The 20,441-nt window shown below is 41.6% G+C and overlaps 1 protein-coding gene across 1 annotated transcript; it reads left to right on the plus strand.

Annotated features, from left to right (window-relative positions):
• Positions 1-4,384: 4,384 nt before the first annotated feature.
• On the plus strand, positions 4,385-19,705 carry LOC118343142 (POU domain, class 2, transcription factor 1). The gene is given in 17 exon segments (XM_035681895.1): positions 4,385-4,424; positions 5,873-5,938; positions 6,237-6,265; positions 6,878-6,934; positions 8,439-8,618; positions 9,778-10,065; positions 10,260-10,374; positions 10,524-10,615; positions 11,712-11,972; positions 12,061-12,202; positions 12,782-12,930; positions 13,311-13,508; positions 13,635-13,683; positions 14,242-14,294; positions 14,296-14,453; positions 15,407-15,480; positions 17,761-19,705. Coding segments are annotated over 17 exon segments (2,331 nt in total). The 3' UTR covers positions 18,141-19,705.
• The last annotated feature ends 736 nt before the right edge of the window (positions 19,706-20,441 follow it).

The raw sequence follows: 20,441 nt of genomic DNA on the forward strand, positions 1-20,441 counted from the left end.
CCGAAAATGCTCACCAATAATCCAAGAATACTTGGTTTATGTTGGAAAATGACTAGGGAATTGGCATGCACCCCAGTAGTGTGTTTCTCTGCTGCTGGACTTATTAAACCAGGGTTGGACATAGAATGGATCATTTTTCAGTAGGGGTGAAGGCGTGGGTATCTGAGAGCGCCGACTGTAGCTCTCGGAGAAAAAAATACCAGATTACTGATGATGCAATTTAAGAAGTGTAAGAACTGTGTGAATATGCTCATGGGTCCAAGGGCCAAACTCAGCTAATGTGAAAAAGAAAACATTCTCATTATATGTTCATCTCTGTTTTTGTGGTATGAAACGTGTTTATTTCGGGGGCAAAATGTGCTGTTAGACCACATAAATATCCAACAAGTTGTGAACCCTGTTAATAGTAACTAGGGTACAGAATGTTGAATATAAAATGAAATATACGCAGTAGTATACGCAGTAGGTGACATAATTTGGAAGTATAATTTCTATATTAAAGGATTTAATATACTGAACGTAGTTACTTAATGCTGGTACAGTCTACATGCAGCAGCTCCTTTAAAACGGAATATATTCATAAATGCAGACAATAGGATACATAGCTCTGTTCTTCGGGTTTTGTTGGCGTGATGGTCATTAAAATGAGACATAGAACACATTGTCCTTTTGTGTTGTAGGGGATCAAATGTTGAAGCAGAAGAAGAGACGTGGCCATACATAACCGGCACTGCTAATTATAATCGCACACACTTGCTATTTATGACACCAGTTCAGTTTAGCTTCAAATTCAACAATTCGTCATTTGTCTTTTAATATAAACAACTAAAGGAAATAACAATTTAATGCAAATGTGAAACTTATAGAAGACTCACAACAATGCCCTCATTCTTCGATCAGCCGGGTTCAAAGTTGTTTTACAGATCTTTGTGTTTTATTTCAGCTACAGCTTTCTGACAGTGAAGTTGGAATATGTTTTTTTATGGCATTCAGAGGTCATAACACTGAACACCAAACTGCTGTTAAAGAGTTGATAACTGATACTTATTTTCTTATTTTGACACAGATATATCTCAAAGCTCATGCTGCAATAATTGTATGACTAAAAATAGTTTCTGTGCAAACCAGTGCTGTTGAAGTTTTACAGTAAAGAAAATCTAAATCTTTTTATCCTGTAATCGCTGTGGAGCTTTTTGGCCCACAGATTCAAGTCTCTCCTGTTCCTGTTTATAATCAGAGCTGTAACGAGCGACAGAAGATCAACTGGCAACTATTTTGATAACTGATTAATCGTTTCAGTCATTTTTCAAGCAAAAGGCCAAATATTCTCTGGTTTCAGCTTCTCTTGTGTGAGATTTGCTGCAGTAAAAAGTATTTTAGGTTTTTAACTGTTGGACAAATGAAAATTGAAGATTGGGAAATTGTAATAGAAAATAAACAGCACATAAGTCAGTAATATAAATATCTTTACTTGTGATAACTGATAAAAGTTGAAAAGAGCAGGGATTCGGTTTTAGGGTGTAACTGTGTTAGAGTTTAGGTAAGTAATTAATAACTCTCTGCAGCTTTTACCCTTTCTAGTTTTGTTTCTGTTTCATAGCTGATTTGAAATATCTCCTCATTACAACGGTTGCAGATTTGCTCGTTGACGTGTGTGTTTGTTTGGGAGTGAATGTGACAGGGGACAGGTGGAAAAGGGAGGCGGCAGGCAGCTTGTGTGTGTGTGTGTGTGTGTGTCACTGAGAGGCACGAGGTGGCCGAGACCATGTGCCTGACCTCTGACATCCACACGCCAAACAGCACGGGTAAACCCCCCCCCTCCTCAAACACACACACAGAGACCCACGCGCCGTCTGTCACCGGCCCCTGACAGGCGTGACCAAGGCGGGGTGGGTGGGCAAAAAAGGAGGAGGGGGGGACAAGTTTAGGACCCCTCCAGCCATCCCCTATCCCTCTCTGTCCCCCCCTCTCTCTCACTCATTCCCCCTTTTCTAATTCCCTGACAGTGACCCTGCACCCCCCCTTTTCCCCCTCTAACACACACATACACACACACAGGCAGGCTGGCCATGTCAACCCCAGAAGACAGATACATCATCTGCCCAGCGGCCTCTCTCTCTCTCTATGCTATTAGCACTGATAGGAGGAGTAAGGACGCAGCAGTGGAGAGAGGGGGGGTCTTCCTTGTATCCGAGCGGCTGCAGTCAATCTGTCCTGGGATGGAGGAGTATGTTGGGACTGTGGTCACTGTAATTTTTACACCAAAACAGTTCACAATATAGAAATGGTCACAATCAAAGAGTTCGCAGTGATGTTTTCTGTGACATTCGGGAGACAGCGGAGGTTTATTGTGAGGGAATGTGTAGATGCAGAGACGTGTATGTAACGTATTAGAAGAAACAGTAAATTGGTCTAAAACCTGATAAAAAAAAAACAACTCATGTATACTGAACATCTGTGACATTTGGGGTTTGGTGTGTTTGATTTGTTAGCATATATGAGGTGGTCTGGGTGGATAGGGGGGTGGGGGTCGAAAGGCCCCCATGGCCAGAGGGGTTAGGGGCAGTTGAGGCGTTATGGGGTGGGAGAGATGGAAGGGTGGGGGGGATGATAAAATGATTTTTATGGTGTCCCTCCCTTCATATGCTGAGAGGGTGAAGGAGCCTGGAATAATAAGTGTGTGTGTGGGTGTGTGTGTGTGTTTGAGGTAGAGTGTGTTACATTTAATCCCATGTTTGAATGAAATGGATCCAACATTTTGCTGTATTTTTAGATAGTATTGGACTGGTATTAGTAAAGGCAGTAACAATACTAAGAGTCACAGTAGTATCAGCACTGTATCACTACTCTTGCAGCTTCTGTTACAAGTACTAGGACTAACAGCTGTAGTGACAGTAGCTCTAATGTTGGTGCTACCAGTATCACTGAGTTGTAATAATATAAATACAGTGCATCTGATTAACAACATCCAGGTGTGTGTGTGTGTGTGTACAGCTTAGTTAATGTGATAAAGAAGGAAGCTATGAAAGGAAAACTGCCAGCAGGTAATGACCTAATAAAGAAGGTGATTTGTTGCTGAAAACCACAAAAGTAAATTGTGTTTGTAACTAAGGAAGATCTGATATAGTTGATTCAGCTTTAAAATGTGTATTTAAAATGTTTCTGCATCTTTACATCAGACATTTAGAGAATTTTATTCCAGTTTTAGTTTTGAGGTCATGTTTCAGGCTCTTCCTTTATTTCCCAGTGTACCTGTGACTGTAGACTTTTGCACAAGATTATTTTTACACTGAAAAGATTCAGATGACTCATTACTGTGTATATGATGCTTGGTACAGCACACACACAAACAAACACAGCCCCGGCTCAGCATTTCCAAGGCGGGTGCTGCCACCATCTGGTTGTGATCTGCAACTGCATCCCTCCACTAACCGAGCACGCACTCTGTGAACAAAATGTATTTTCCCTTTCATCACGATAATGTCGGTGGATTTCGGTTAATGCATTTTTCATTTAAGACAGCACATTTTGACCTAGAAACATTTACTTCTATCATGTTCTTTGATGGACGATAAAACTTTTGACATTTAGCACAAAACATTAATACAATCTAATGAATAAAAACATCACAAGATGCCAAAGAAGAAAGATTGACCAAAAACTGTTCTTACCTCTTTCTAGTAGCAGATTTTGGTGGGAAGTCATCATGCAGGTTGAGGTTGGCATTAATGTGCATTGTTGTAAAGAAGTGTGTGATTTTGATTTTCCTCTATTTTGCCCTGGATTCAAAAATCTTTGTCAGTGCAGCCTCACATCACTCCATCTTTTTACCTCTCTTTCTCTTTGTCTCATTCTGTCTGCCCCCCCCCCTCCCCACTTCCTTTCTTTCCACCTCCTCTCATCACACCTTGAACTTGTCTGTGACCCTGATGATAAGATTACACAAACACACACACACACAGTCACACTGAGCTTATATATAATTTTCAATAAGCCTTTCTCTTCTTTTGTTTTCAACTATTCATTCTTTCCTTGTCTTACATGATCATACACAAAATGTAGGCTTTCCGTGTGTGTGTGCTCCATAGGGTGTAAAGGAGGCAGTGAAGCAGCAGGACAGAAGCTGAAGTTATAATTATAGCAAGGAGGAAGAAGAAGAAGGGCAGGCTAGAGGATGTTAGCTGTGGTTCTATCAGATACTATCAGACACATGAACCTCCTGCCGCGTGCACTAAATCACACAGAGCTCAAATCAAAGCTAGTGCCATAGACGGGCAGTTTCTTGCAAAAGTCTTGAGCTGAAGAGGGAAAACGGGTTATAAAACCACAAGACAGACACAAGTTAAGAGCCTAGTGCAGGGGGTGAAGGAGTGTTTTATCCAAGATGGCGGCGGCGGCAGTGCTGAGTAATGTCTGGTGCTCAGGTAAGCAGTTCCTCTGGCGTCGTCGTTCTTGGACCAATTACTTCTGCAATCCCAGAAGTCACCGCAAACAGAAGAGGGTAGTTAAGATATCTGCCATGAATAGCTGATCCTTAATCCCAGTTCCACGTCCTGAGTCAATAAAGTTTACATTTAAAGACCTAAATTAGAGCACGGTATCATCAGTTTTCTTGGGTCAAATAAGTTTTTGCTTAGCAGGGTTTTCTCTTGGTTGTTTGCGGGTCATATTTAATGAAAACAGGATGAAATTATCAGCATGAGCCATTTTTAAAAGTCCCACATCATCACTGCAGAGTAAAAAACCGAACTGCATCTTCCAAACCTGAACTTTTTAGGAGCTAAGAATGGTTTTATCTTGACAGTGATGTATCTCTGAAAGGGTTTCATCACCAATACTGGAGTAAAAAGTCATCACAGAACAATATCAATATCATTCTATTTCCACGTCTTGATGTCAAAGATACAGTTACTCAGGAGGATTTCTTGAAATGATCTGTTGCAGTTGTGTTTTGTTCCCTCTTCTTTGAATTTAAATGCCTCCTGACACCATTGATCTCGGTTGAACTTTGACCTGCAAAAGGTCAAGTACAAGCACTGTGGGACTGACCTCTCGTTCAAAAAGCAGTGATTGTTTGTACCCTTGTTTTGTATGTGTGAATGGTGAAAGAGAATGATGAGGGATGGCAATGAGTGCAAGGACAACGATAGAGTGCAAACACAGGGAAGTGTTTTAGACATCGAAAGAAAAGAGTTGTGTGTGTGAATTTCTCTGCTGAAAATGTTTGGTTTTATCAATTTTCTTTTCACACAGTAATTTGACTAAAATGTTAAAATTCTTATTTCAAGAGATTCTCCTTGAAAAATACAAGTTGTAAAATAGTTGTGGTAAGACTCCAGGTTTCTTTTCTAAAAGTAGTAAAAAAGGAATTTCCTACCATTTGAATTTGTTACCAATATAAAATTATTGAATTAATTAAATGCAATTGAAACATTAATATATATCTTATGATTATTACAATGCTCTTAATAGTTGCAAATATGGAAATTAAATAATAAGTTTAAAAATATACGTTATTTCTCTATTTGCATTTTATTCAATATTCTTAATTTCTCAGTAACACAATTAACACTTTCACTGCTTTTTTGTGATAAAATTATGCAGCCTCTGTCAGATTTATCAACATTAGTGTGTGTGTGTGTGTGTCTCTCTCACAGCGTGTCCTCAGTTGTCTGCTCGTGACATACAGTATGGTTGTCAGTTCTTTTAAGGGCAATTGGTAACTGTGTGTTTTTCCTCCGTCGGCCTGGAATTTGAGCCAACGCTCTTCTTTTCTAAGCATGTTGCATAATCTTATGTACCTCTTTGTGTTTTCCATGCCCCTTTCTAATCTGTGTGTGTGTGTGTGTGTGTGTGTGTGTGTTTCTTGCAGATATCAGGATGTCTAAAGCAGCAGAGGAGGAGAAGCCTGGGGCTGACTATCCAGGGGACAGTTCAGGTACACACAAATACATATTTCATGATACGAATAATATTTATATATATATATATATATATATATATATATATATATTTTATTTACACATGTTCAATCATCATATTTTAATTATATGAACCCTTTTAGAATAAAAAAAAGGTGAATTAATTTGTGATTGAGAGCACTTTTCTCTCTTGAGTGAATGTTACATCCTTTAAGTCACAATTTATTTAATTGTACAATTTATTCAAACCACTGAACACACACACACACACACACACACACACACTGTTTAATACGTGGTCTCTCTGTGTTTCAGACTCTGACAGAAACAGCCCTGATGACCAGGTTGGTGTTTTACTTTTATCCTTACACTGATGCTAATAACACTGAAGGTTTTATTGTATTTACTTTAGCTGTAGTCATTCTTAATATAATAAATGTGGCACTCTATTTAATAAACTTTTAATAAGCTTTCTGTCTTAAATAATTTTTTACTTTAATGTTACTTATTAGTGTGGGTTGATATTTAGTGGGTAGTAAACAATTTGCCCTTCAAATCATCCTACATGATTATTATAGTTATGTAATGAGATAGCTGCTGTTTGATAGAGCCCTTCTCGTAGAGTAGCATTGTTTTGGAAAAAAACATATCTTTTTATTTCATTTTGAGCAACTTCATTCACAGAATCTTTGTGAAATCCATCCACATGTCTCAACAGTTATTTCTGTTGACTTGATGCTGTCTTCTGTTTGTTACTGACGTTTAAATGACTGATTGCAACATCAGCTCATTTAAAGCAGCTCTGTCCAATCAGCTATAGGGTGAGAACAACTGTAACTGTGATTCACTGGGAACATGTTGGCATAGATTTCAGGGCCGTGTTTCATTGGAATCTATCATCTGATGATGTGTGTGTGCGTGATTTTATCTTTCTTACTGTGTGTGTTTTGCTGCAGGTCCAGCCAATGAAAACCAGCCCCTTCAGCCTCTCTCCCACACCAGCTGGCACCAAGGTGAGCCAGTTCAGACATGCAGTGTGTGTGTGTGTGTGTGTGTTATAACCTCCCATAAATATTGGCAGTCAGCAGCTTCAATGCCGAAAACCTGTACCAGTCAAACGGTTACGTGTGTGACTATGAACAGTAATTATTTTTTTATCGAGTTTGTGTACATCCTTGCATACACGGATGTGATTAGGGCTGCAACTAATGATTATTTTCTTCAAAGATTAGTCTGTCAATCATATTCTCAATTAAAATGTAAGAAAATTATGAAAGATGTTGATCACTCTTTCCCAACGCTTAATGTGACATCCTCAAATGTCTTATTTTGTACACAACCCAAAGATATTCAGTTTACTGACATATAGGACTAAAATATTGACATTTGAGAATCTGAAATCAGAGAATTTGGACAGTATTTCTTTAAAAAAGGACTCACAACAAATAATCGATTATCAAAATAGTTGACGATTTATTTGATAGTTGACCACTTACCAATTAATCAACTAAATGTTGCAGCTTTATGTGTGATTACGTGCTTGTGGCCATGAATGCAACCGTGTTGGGTTCGATGATTTTAGTGACCAACTTGAGTAGGCAGCACTAATTATGCGATTCACGTGACTTTGTCCCCACCCAACTTACTGACAAAGATCCCTGAGAGAAAAGGCAGGAAGAAAAAAGGGATGTGAATGAGGTGACAGTGAGTGATAGATGTAAAGATATAGCACAGCGCAGAGGTGATGGATGGGTAATGACAGGTCTGTGAGCAGGTAACGACAGCTAGAGGTCAGAGGTCAGCTGCTTTGGAATGTTTCTGACACCATGAAAACGAGGACGATTGACTCATCCTTCTGGACAGATGACTGGTAAACACTTCTACCTGGGAATCTGTGTAAGCAGCAGTAGAGGGGGATTCAAGTTCAAGTCAAAGTCAAACAAAGGAGTACTAATGACAATGTGGTTTGTTCCATGGCTCCACGAAAAGTTTGTGAGTGTTGGTCGCAAACTGGTTTATCACTCACGCTTTGCAGCACTCATAATTATGTATGAGAAGGCAAAATGCAGAGATTGGAGGCGGGAACTTGAAATTAAGTCCAAAGTGGTATGTTTGCAGGTCCAAAATGGCTACAAAAATATAATGTCTTGCACTGGCTTTGATCACTGAAGTGTGTGCACCGGCTGATTGACATTTCCTTACAATTACGTAGAATGCAGCCTCTTACGTTCGCTGCCTCTCACTACAACACAGTCACACAATTAGTTGTGTTTTTCACGTGTCCTCTCATTTATAAGATGAATCATTTACCAGGGGATTGCACACAAAGACTATAACAAAATAATATATTTCATGGTTAACCCTGTGATTTTCAAACTCGACCATATGGAGTCTGTAATCAAACAGAGATTTTCTTGCAGCGTCACATTTAATAGCAGTTTAGAGATTCTGTGCTGAGTATGACGTTAGAAAACCTTTGGTTGCTAACAGGAAATGTACCTTTGTGATCTACTTTAGGCAAAGAGTGAGGAGAGCTCTGAGATGACCCATATCACCATTGCTCATGCTGCACCTCCCTCCCAACAGCAACAACAGCAGCAGCAGCAGCAGCAGCAACAGCATCAGCAGCAACAGCAGCAACAGCAGGCCCAACACCACCACACACAGTTGATGCTGGCTGGCAGTCAACTAGCAGGGGTGAGTCAACACACACACACCTACACACCTACATACACACACACACACACACACACACAAATACAGAGTGAATTGAGTTAGAAAAAAGTCTGATGTATTTCAAAGCAGGACAGTTCAACTCAGTTTATCACTGATGCTCTTCTAGACTATAAATGAAAACACTGAGTACTGAGCACAGCATACAGGGAACTGCAAAATGTTATAATCTATTATCCAGGGTGAGCACATTTTAGTCTTTTGATCTCTTAAACATCGAGTGTCATAACGAGGCACTTTTTCTTTGATGTAAAGTGAAGAAAAGTTTCTGTTCACTCTGCCCAATTACAAGTAAAGCACGGCTTTCAAACAAAAGATGCATGTAGCCACATTGTTTATTTGACAGACAGGTTTGATGACTTGTCAAAACAGTCCCAGTTCTACTTGAATTTTTAGCATAGCGTGGTGGACTCCAGATTTTTGTTTGCACTCAGCTCATTTTACTGCTCTAGGATTTTTAAAAATGATGAACTGCTAGCTACAAGATGTCCACGTCTGTGTTTAAAATCTGAGCATTTGTGGTCATTTCAGTTCATATGCACAATTACACTTCGCTCTCATGTGGTAAAATGAACCAAAGTCAAATGAAGCTCCAAACATGCCTTTGTGTGAACATGCCTTTAGTTCAGAGTAACGTGACAACTGTCATGCACTAGCACACAGGAAAAATATTCAATTTAAGTGCATAACTGCCCTCAAGGACATGAAAACACTTGCACAACTTGTAGTTAAGTCTGCCGAGGCACTTTCAGAGACGTGAAATACCTAAGCTAAATGTGCTGTAAGTTAAATAGGTGGCTTTTCTTGCTTGTCTTGCTCTGGCATGCTTCTACTGTCTGCTAACAGATTCACCTACAAATCCTGGAATGCTTAGCTGACACTGTACTTTGTTCTCTCTCCGAATTCGTCTCCACTTTTGTCTGCATTTTATTCTTCCTTCCTCATTCTCTTGTTCTCTTCTTTTCTGTCATTCTTGGATTTGTCCTTCAACACTCATTCATCCCCTTTCCTGCCCTTTCTGCACATTTACATCTTCATCTCATTTGTCCTCGCTGTCCTCATTTCTCTCTCTCCTCATTGCCATTGCCCCACTCCTCCTCTTCTTCCTCCTCCTCTACCCCAGCTTGCCGCTCTCCTCCCGGCTCAGCAGCAGCTGCTCCTCCAACAGGCTCAGGCTCAGCTATTGGCAGCCGCCGTTCAGCAGTCGAACGCTGCCCACGCCGCCCATGCCGCTCACGCTGCCCACGCCGCCGCGCAGCAACAAGCCAACCAGCAACAACAACAGCAGCAGCAGCAGAACCAATCACAATCCCAGCAGCAACAGCAGCAGCAGCAACAGTCAACCAAACAGGAGCAAGCCCCGCCTCCACCGCAGCTGGCCCTGTCACAGCCAATCCAGCTCACAGCCCAGGTATGAACAGCCAAGACTTTGAGTATCAGTAACAGTGACTTTTGTAACAGTGAGTAAAGCAAGTTTAGTTGTACTTTTGACACTTCAAACTTTATTAATCAATGAATTAACTGTTAGTTTGTCACTAGGCGGCAGTGATTACCTTTAGTTTATTTGTGCTGTATATTGAACCATGTTTGCGTTTTTTGTTGCAGGACATCCAGCAGCTGTTGCAGCTCCAGCAGCTGGTTTTAATGCCGGGTCACCCTCTCCAGTCTCCTGCCCAGTTCCTTCTGTCTCAGCCAGCACAGGCACAGCAGCCGCAGCAGGGTGAGGACAACTCCTGGTTTTCAGTTCTTATGATTACAATAAAATGCACACTTAATAAAGTACAGTTACTAAAAAGTCTATCCAGTTGCTTCGCCAGTTAATTAATTTGATCATTTAATTGACTGGCTGGTTGATTGTTTTCTTTACAGGTTTGCTCTCGACACCAAATCTGATCCAGCTACCTCAGCAAAGCCCAGGAGGACTACTGACAAGTCCACCTCGCCTGGGACTCCAAGCACAGGTAGAAAACTCCTTTGTGTGGGCGTGTGTGTGAGAGCGAGAGTGGGACAGAGAGAAAGAAAGAAAGAGATAACTTGCGAAGGGAAATTATAGACTTTAACTATTTTTCAGGCAAATCAAACAGATGCTGAATCTCTGCAACACAGTGCGTCTGTCATACTGACATTGACCACTATCAGTCATCATCTGCAGCAACCCACCTGCAGAATGCAAAACACACTTGATTGTCTTTCAGGTTGTGTTTTGCTTTATCAGACACATGCAGCTCTCTGTTGCAACAATCTGTTTTGCCAAAATGAAAAGGTGTAGCTCAATACAAAGTATATTCCACAAAAAAGAAGTCCAATGAGGATCTTGAGTCTTGATGATATATTCACTCTCAAGTCAAACAGCTCACCTTGTTTCCTCAGCCTTTATCTTCAATAACATAATCCATGAATGCATCCCCACACACCCAAGGGCCATTATAGATTTTTCATTAAGCTGTGATGAAGTCATGTCAAACAAGACGGCACTTGTTCCCTGCTTGTTCATGTATTTTATGCACAGAGACGATAAATGTAAATGAGGTGTGTAGCAGCAGATATCATGCATGATGTCTGGTCAATTAGTTGATACTCCCAAAGCTTGCAGGGTCAAATTCCTGCTTTGACGTACTGCGTGCGTTTTCTTGTTGCCAGCTGACCTAGTGGCAGGCTGAGGTTAAACTCTATTTCCAGATATTAAAATCATAGTATTTTTCTCCTGTTTAGAATAAGAGACGGGCATGTTGCATGATGCCTGTCAAATCTGTATAATTTGTTAAGGCACCCAGGGTCAAATTATAGCTTTTTATGCATGTTTCCCAGTTGATTACCTCATATGTATTCACTGACCAGTTTATTTCAATTCCTGGAGAGTGAAAAATACATTCTTTTCAGAGAATGTTTTTCAAAACCTTAACAGCTCTGTATAATTTAACAGCAGACCATAGTACCAGCACATGCAGAGTTTATTCATTTCTAAGGGCTTACATGCTCAATCTCTATACATAAAATATTATATGTTTTTTTATTTATGTTTTGTTTATTTACTTCTCCATCTTTCTGACACCACAGAGGGAGAAGAGCGGTGATGTTGTTGTCGGTGGAAGCAGTGGCGGCTCTGTAGTCGCCACCGGCAGCAGTGGCGTTGTGACGTCTGTGGGATCCACCTCGGCGTCCAGCAGTGCCATGGCTTCCTCGCTGACATCCGGCTTGACTTCTGGAGGTCACGGGGGTCACGGGGGTCACATGGGGGAAGAGCCCAGTGACCTGGAGGAGCTGGAGCAGTTTGCCCGCACCTTCAAACAACGACGCATCAAGCTGGGATTCACCCAGGTAAAAGACATAAGAGGAAGGAGGACACGAGTATGTGTGTGAGAGAGTCTCAGTTTCATATCTGACACTGTTTATCTGTCTCTGTCAGGGAGACGTCGGCGTGGCTATGGGCAAACTGTACGGCAACGATTTCAGCCAGACCACCATCTCCCGATTTGAAGCGCTCAACCTGAGCTTCAAGAACATGTGCAAGCTGAAACCACTGCTGGAGAAGTGGCTGAGTGATGCAGGTAAACATCTGAAAGAGCGGGTGTCTTTAAGCTGGTTGACACACGTCTGTCATCCATTTGATCTGAAACGAGCTGGAGTTTCTAGAAAAGCAACATCAAGAAAGAAGAGTTTGTTCCCTGCAGTTATTCATTTTGTATGATTTTAACATTTTAGAAATTACCCATAAGGAGCACACATCTTTAATGGAGAAGTCTCAGCACAAAATTAAATTTTTTTGATAATATGGTATGACTTCCTTTTAGCTGTGAAAATGGTCTATAGGCTACTGCCCGAATTGCCAAATGAAAAGCAAGTTTTTCTTTAATAATACACTGAGCAGAGGACCAAATCTTGGTTTCCATTTTCTTTTCTTGCATTGTTCTTTTGTCTTATAGAATAATTCATCTTTACTTTAATGTTGTGATACTAAGATTAGGTTACTGACAATTTTTTAGGTAAAGGTAATTATTATTTATATTGTTTTGTATACTGTATGTCAACAACAGTACTACTAAAGCAAACCATGGTTATTTCCACTGCTTTTCTATCTGTTGGCCTGCATGTCTTTATGTCTCTGCCTCTACCTCTCTCTCTGTCAGAAACCATGGCAGTGGACAGCATGCTGCCCAGCCCATCTTCTCTCTCCTCCCCGATGTTGGGCCTTGAGGGTCTACCCGGCCGACGCAGAAAGAAGCGCACCAGCATCGAGACCAACGTGCGAGTGGCTTTAGAGCGCAACTTCAACGCGGTAAAGATTGACTTATTTACCAAGTATAAAAAAAAAACTCATTAATTAAAAAAAAACAAATTAAAACTCATCTTGAATTTCTAGCTGAAAGGTTTGGTATTTATTGCAGATCTTGAAATGTACAGATTTATCTGGTAGCAGATTTATGATCGGTGTCTCAGCTTTTATTTTTTGTAAATACATTTATGAAAAAGAATTATTAAATTGATGATGCAGGTCATCAAGTTGTTTGTAGCATTTAAATGCTTGCTGTATATGTGCTTTCTTTGACTTTCTCTCTAACTGTTTTAGATAACTCAACATCTTTACCTGAAGCTACATTGGTTTCAGTATCTACTCATCCGTCTATTTACTAATCAGTCTGATGTTTTCCTCCTCAGAACCAGAAGCCTACCTCGGAGGAGATCCTGCTCATGGCGGAGCAGCTCAACATGGAGAAGGAGGTGATTCGTGTTTGGTTCTGCAACCGCAGGCAGAAAGAGAAACGTATCAACCCCTCCAGCAGCACCACCCCTCCCCTGCCCAGCCAGACCTCGCCTGTTGTGACGCACAAAGCCTCCTGCTACAGCCCGCACATGGTACAGTCCACTAACCCTTTTCTACTGGACCACTTTTTTTGTGTCATTTCAGAAGTTGGCCTGATATTTGTTTCACAGACGGACGGAAATATTTCCTGATTTCTCTTTCCCTCTCTCCCTCTCCAGATATCGAGTCATGGTCTGTCCCAGGTCACCACCAGCCTCAGCACAACAGGTGAGCTGTAATTACTGTTTGTGCCTGTGTAGAGTCTCGTCAATAAATAATTAAAGGTTAGCTTCTCAATTGTGTTTTTGGAACCCTAAGGTCGGTCACAGGAAGATTAAACTGGTCCTGACATTATTTGGAAGAAGTTGATATTTCTGTATTGTCGGAAGCCTTTCGCCGGTTTGATGAAACACGGAAGAATCGTCACTTAAAAAAATTATTTCTGTGAGAGAAAGATTGAAATAGAAAACAATGATGTTTTGTTGACAACAACATGGAAGCACTGGTCCCATCTTGAGTTGTTTACCTCCATGAGTCATGACTCGTCCTCATGATTTATAGACCTTGGTTACAGTGTGAGTTATCCCAGGCTTCACAGATATGACAGATGGCCTGACAGGTAACAAACACAGCTGGAAATTTATTGGCCTGTTGAGCCAAGGCTAATACTTTCCAGTCGCAAAACTTCTCTCTCCTGTCTGTAGTTGAGTGGAGTTAAAGAAGACACTCAAAAATCTCAGGATCCTGATGTTTATTTAGCAATAACGCTGTAACTCATCCGTACAGTGACAAACAAACCCGCAATATGGCATTATGGCATCAACACTACTCTTCTGCTCTTCCCCTTCAGCCGCCAGTTCATCACCTTCAGCATCCTGCCCCATGACTCCCGTCAGCTCGGCTGCAGTAGGTTCCACCTCTTCTGCTGTGACCCCGCCCCCTCATAGCACAGCCAGTCCCGCCCCATCCAGCCTCGGGATCCACGGGCTCAGCACCGGGTGAGTGTTAATGTAGCGCTAAATTTAAAGAAATAAAAACTTTACTTTAGCTTCAGTCAATGCAGTTTTTGTCCATCATACAACAAGAGCCTCAATATTTCAACCCACAGTCAGCAATACACCTGTTCTTTAAAGTATGCTCATCTCATTTTCACTGGAGTAACAAGATGACTATAGGTAGGCCTACAGCAGAAACAATTAGTGGATCAACAGAAAATGTGTCCATCTGTTAGTCTTTTAAGTCACTGAAGCAAAAGCAAATCTACCAAACACATTTCCAGTTCCGGCGCCACAGATGTGAGAATTTTCTGCTTTCATTGTTTGTATCATTGTAAAATAAATATATTTGTTTTTTTAACTGGATCCAGAAATTTGAATACATTGCCTTATGTTGGATTCTTTCTTCTTAAGAAATTCATCTAAAAGACAGTGTATTGATAATAAATTAATCATTAGTTACAGCTCTTTGAACAATTCTCATTTACTCTTCTACAAATATGAAACAACCTTTTTACAGGTGTGTTATTTGAGTTGATGACGTTTATAGACCCTCTATGTTTAAGTTTTATTATGTTTTGCTTGACATCGCCTGATACACACGTTGCTGCATGTTGCAGAGAAATCTATGGCATTTCGCTGTTGAAGGTATGTCAGACTGCTGTTACACCAGTTTGACTGCAATTCTCCATGTTCACACACAAAGAGACATGCACAAGCTAAGGCGTGCGGTTTTGTTAGAGAACATGAGGTGCTCCTCAAAAATACAAGAAGCTGCTGGGGCCTCAGTTACACGTTCACAGTACAGAAGAGACTGAATCCTTCAAGTACATTGGGTTTATATCACTTAACCTGAACTTAACCTAAGCCAACTGTTTCTCTACATGTGTGAATGTTCGTGTGTGCGTGTGTGTGTCTGTCTGTGTATGTGAATTTGCGGTACATCCACATTTCAGGAACACAATGATGGGAGTAAGCACAGGGATGAACCAGGCCCTCATTGGCAGCAATCCCCTGGCTACCATGCAAGGTGTGTGTGTGTGCACGTGCATGTTGGTGCATGCAGGCTGTCCCCTGCAGCCCTGCGAGTCTTCATGAGTCTCCATTTCTAAAGACCACTTCCCATTTCACCCTTCATCCATTCTGTCCAAACTGAATTCCCCTCGCAGCCACACTCCTCCTCCTCAGCACAAACTTTTTGAATCGCTCAGTATGGTGAAAGATTCAATTTGATTCTCATACAATAGCTTGCTATTATCACAAAGTGACAAGAGCCCCTTATGGCAAAGCTTAGGAAGCCAAGTCAGCTTACAGTAAACAGTTGAACAGGCACAATCCCCTCCCTCTCAATATCAAGGCCTGTTGGCTAAATAACTAGTTTCCACTCAAAATTCCCCTTTTTGAAAGAGATGATCTGCTGCCAAATCAATTAAGCATCACAAATAAGGTTCGTTGAGCTCAGCTTTGAATCCGCCATGTGGTCCATCTGCCTATAGCGCCGATTCAGACCTTCCCCTTTTTCTCCCGCTCTGTTCGGCGTCATTCAGAGCTGGCCTCCTCCGGGCCATGTGTTGATGAGAAGGTTACAGTGTGTTATAGAAACTGCAGCTCTGGCACTGCCGGCTCTGATAGAGTTGTAGGCTGCAGGAGAGAAGAAAGAGGAGCCTCTGTGAAAAGAGGGGGTTGAAATGAAGCGTTGACGTGAAAGGATTTCTGGTTTGAATCCCTCTGGGGCCACACACGCTATGAATGTTTACACTCGTGGTGCTGTAATGGATAAAAGCGCGGACTATTACACTGGAATTCAAAAGTCGGCAGGTGTCACTCTGTTGCAGTGGCTGATGTTTGCTGCCGTCATTTTGCAATATAAGATTCTTGGGGTTTTATTTCTCAATATAATGATGCCACATCCTTAAAAAATAAACCTCTTTAGGTCATTAATTGTATTTCTATGAACAGTGTGCCCCCTACTGTTGATTTTATATATTTTTTAAATTTAATGTACTTGGCTCTTGTGTGCTGATAGTCAACACATACTTGACAAGAGGAGATAAAAATTGTTCATTTTCACATTTTCACAATCCATCATGCACCACCATGTAGACATGTGTGTTTGTGTGTGTCTGTGTATGTATGTGCATGTGCATGTGTAGTTCATCTTGCTATCATCTCTGCTATCATTTGTCTCCTTGCATTATACGGTTGAATATCCATCACCTCCTAATGTAAATAGAAACATATTCATTTCTAAAGGGGCAGTTCACCCAAATCACAAAAAACAAACATATTTTCTTACTTACCTCCAGTGGTATCTATCCATGCAGATAGTTTTTGAGATTTCTGTCTCTAAGACAATACAGTAAAATTGAATGGAGGTTTGTCTGTAGTGTTGACAGCATTGAAAAATTGCATTTCAACATTCAAAAATAAACAGTGTGTCTTTCCAGGATTAGTGTCCTTTAGGGATGTACACTCAACTTACAATTCAATATAATTCATGGTACTGCGTTCACAATATGATTTTCTCACTAGTTTTTTTCGCGATTTAACTGTCTTGCAATATATTTTTACATTCCTAGTGTCATCAGTTTTGGAAGGCACTACTATAATTCATTTAAAAATTGTTTATTTGTGACTTGGGTGAACCAACCCTTTAATCACTTCCACGTGCCTATCAATAATTACGTACTGTAGATGAGACAAAGTGTATAGACCGTTTGTGAGTTTGTATTCGCTCACTCTGCAGTCTGTCCTCATCTCTATCATCCAGGTTTTAAATGTTTCCCGTTACTGTTGCGTCTGATGTCTGTCTTTCTATCCTCTATGTCTTTCTCTTTTTTTATCCACCCCGCCTGTTTTTCTTCAATCCGTCTCTCCTTTTGGTCCTCGGCCTCCATTAATCCTTTTCTCCATCTCGTCTCCTGTCTTCTCTCAATTTTTGCTTTGTACCATCTCTGCCCTCGACATCCTCTTCACTGCCACCACATGTTTGTCCTGCTCTTCTTTTCACTCCTCTCCCATCCTCAATCTTTTTCTACCTCTCTTCATCATGTGTCACTTGTTATTCATCACTTTTTTGTCCTTCGCTTCTGTCTATTTTTATCCCACTGCTCTCTCCTCTTTCTTTCACCTTTTTCTCTTTCTTCTCATCCCCCTTTATCTTTCCTCCTCCTCCTCCTCCTCCTTTTCTCTCAACCCTTGCCCTTTCTCTCCGTCCATCTTCCTCCTTCCCTCTATGCCCCCATCTTCCTGTCCTTCCTCCACTATTGTCCACTCATACCCTTGTCTTCCTCTCTTCCGCTCCTACCAGCCCTGGCAGCCAGCGGTGGTCAGCTGCCCATCTCCACCCTCGAGGGGGCAGCGGGTCACATGCTTCTGGGGGGACCTGGGGGTCCCGCTTCCCTCCGCCAGTCCCTCTTCCTCAACCGTCCCACTCTCCTCCCCATGGTGACCGCTTCCATGGCGACCGCTTCCACGCCCACTATTGGACTGGTGAGCGGAGGCAGCAGCAGCGGTGCAGGGTGCGGTCCAAGGCCCCCCTTCTCCCAGTCTCCGTCCCATGGTACCAGCGACCTCATGAGCCCGACCTCGTGCCCCGAGGAGTCCGCATCTCCTTGTTCAAGTCCCGCATCTTTCTGTTCCTTCAGCGAAGCCTCGCCACCGCCCCTGGGAGGGGCCATGGCCGAGTGATCCCTGACTGACAGCCAAAGTATCCTATCAGAGGAGGACGAGGAGGAGGAAGAGGAGGAAGCAGAGTGTTAAAGGAGCTTTAAAAATCTAAATTTACAACCTCGCCTTTCAACCAAAGCCATCTCTCTGTCTGATCCATCTCTGATTTCGCCTCTCTCTTTCTCTGTCTCCCCGCTGAAGTCTTCTGAAGCCAAAAATATACACAGATGGATGAGGGGAGGAAGCAAAGAGAGAGGGAGGATGGAGAGGATAGAGAGAACTGCAGAATGGAGGGGGGAAATTTGAAACCAAATAATGATCTACTGCTGGAGAGGTGGCATTGAGTGTTTTTGCTTGGCATCGGGAAACGAACACCATGCTTTTTATCGTCTGGAGAGAAAAAAAATGAACTTGCTGAGGGCAGGGATGAGAAACTGTGTGTGAGAGATGGGAGGCAAAAAGAAAAGACTTGTTTAACAAGCTTGGAAGGTCATGTGGTTGCAACCAAATTTAAAAAAGAAGATGATGCTAGAAGAGAAACACACACTTACAAAGATGAAAACCAAAATCTCCAAATACCAAAAACTGAAAACCAAAAATGACACAAAAAAAAACAACAAACGGAGAGAAAAGCTTTAGTTCAAAAAGACTTTTGCATTCTGATCTGACCCAGGATCAGTTTAGTACTCCATTCTACTTCATGCCAAACATTTTCCATTTCAGTCAGGATTTCCATCGTTCTCATTTTCAGTTAAAGATTTACAAAACATCTATTTTTCTATTATTTTGTATTCTTCGCTCTTTATGGTATTTATTGCCAAATACGTAAGTTTAGTGTTTTACAGCTGATCCCACATGCAGGATATCTACCTACCTCTCTCTTTACAGTGCAAACCTACCATACATTAGAACAGACAGTGTTTGTTTTAACCAGCCTGGAGTGGCAGACGGGTGGGATTTACTACTATAATTACCATAGCATCAGGTAAGATGCCAATCCATACACACCGTAGTATAGAAATAACTTCAAAAAGCTTTCCTGTGAATGCCTGAGCTTTCTGACATTCATTAAATCCTACTCTGTGGCAAAACCTACCCTTCTGGCACGTAAATAGGATAAAACCAACCACACACGTTGGAGAATCCCATTCGATCCGGGTGGTTGTTTAGCTGGTAATGTCAATTTAAAAGATCCACAGTGATTTTTTGGGATTGTTTACATTTTAATTTTCTGTTCAAGACGAAAATTTCTATCAGGATTTCCATCACCATCATCATCATTATCAACATTTCCATTGTTATCTCGAATGTTTGCTCAAACGTAAACAGTATTTACACTGCCTATCAAACAATACACACACCACAGGCAGATGTGGACAGTCTTGGGATTTTTCAGCATTATTTGCCTTCTTTTATTTATTATCACCCCATACCATCATCATGTCATCTTCCAGACTGCTCATCTACCACCAGACAGTCACTCTTGGATACCAAAGCATCGCCTCTGGCAGCGTTGTCTCTGGATTCGCCCGGGAGACGAGTGTCCAGACAAAACCTCAGCAGTGTCAAAGGAAAACACACACACACACACACACACACACACACACTACAAGCATAAGAAAGAGTCCAAACCAAAAAAAAAAAAAAGAACAAAAGAAAGAGGTGAAGCACCGGCGTTCCCCTTACTGCCCCCAAACCCCTGCCCTCCATCCCTCCCTCCCATCTGCCCCTCTCCTTTGTCTCCAAAGATCAGATCAAAGGGCCAAAAGAAAAGAGGAGAAGAAGAAGAGGAGGAGAAGGAGAAGCGGTCAGGAGCGGAGGAGCCAAAGGTATGAAAGGCTGCAGGGGGAAAGCAAGAAGAAGAGAAGAAGGAGGAAGAGGAGCAGGAGGAGGTGCGCTCGAAGCAGCAGACCAAAAAACCAAAAAGTAACCCAAAACCAAAAGCTACTACTACCGCTACTAGTTATGTATGAGTGACTGAACCGTAACTAAACCAAATACAAACAAAAAGGGGGAGGACGAGGGGAGAAAAGGGGGGAGTAAGGCCCTGTCTGTCTGTTCGTCTTTAGCTGTGATTGCTGTTCTTGTATTGACAGACAGAAATCGTTCCCTCCCACCCTCTGCCAGCGACCTCGGCTTTGTTCTCACTTTCTTTTTCCTGGAAGGATAAAATATGGAATAACCTCAACAAACTTTGACTTTAAGAATATATATATTTTTGTTTTTGCTTTCCATAGTGTGTCTGTTAATGATGTATGGATTTGTCTCATTGCTTTCTACTTATTATGCGGCGGGAAGGAGGGAGGGCGGGGGGTGGGGAGG

This window comes from Morone saxatilis, unplaced genomic scaffold (genome assembly GCF_004916995.1).
Source record: "Morone saxatilis isolate NCDOM2014 unplaced genomic scaffold, NCSU_SB_2.0 Contig9, whole genome shotgun sequence".
Taxonomy (NCBI): Eukaryota; Metazoa; Chordata; class Actinopteri; family Moronidae; genus Morone; species Morone saxatilis.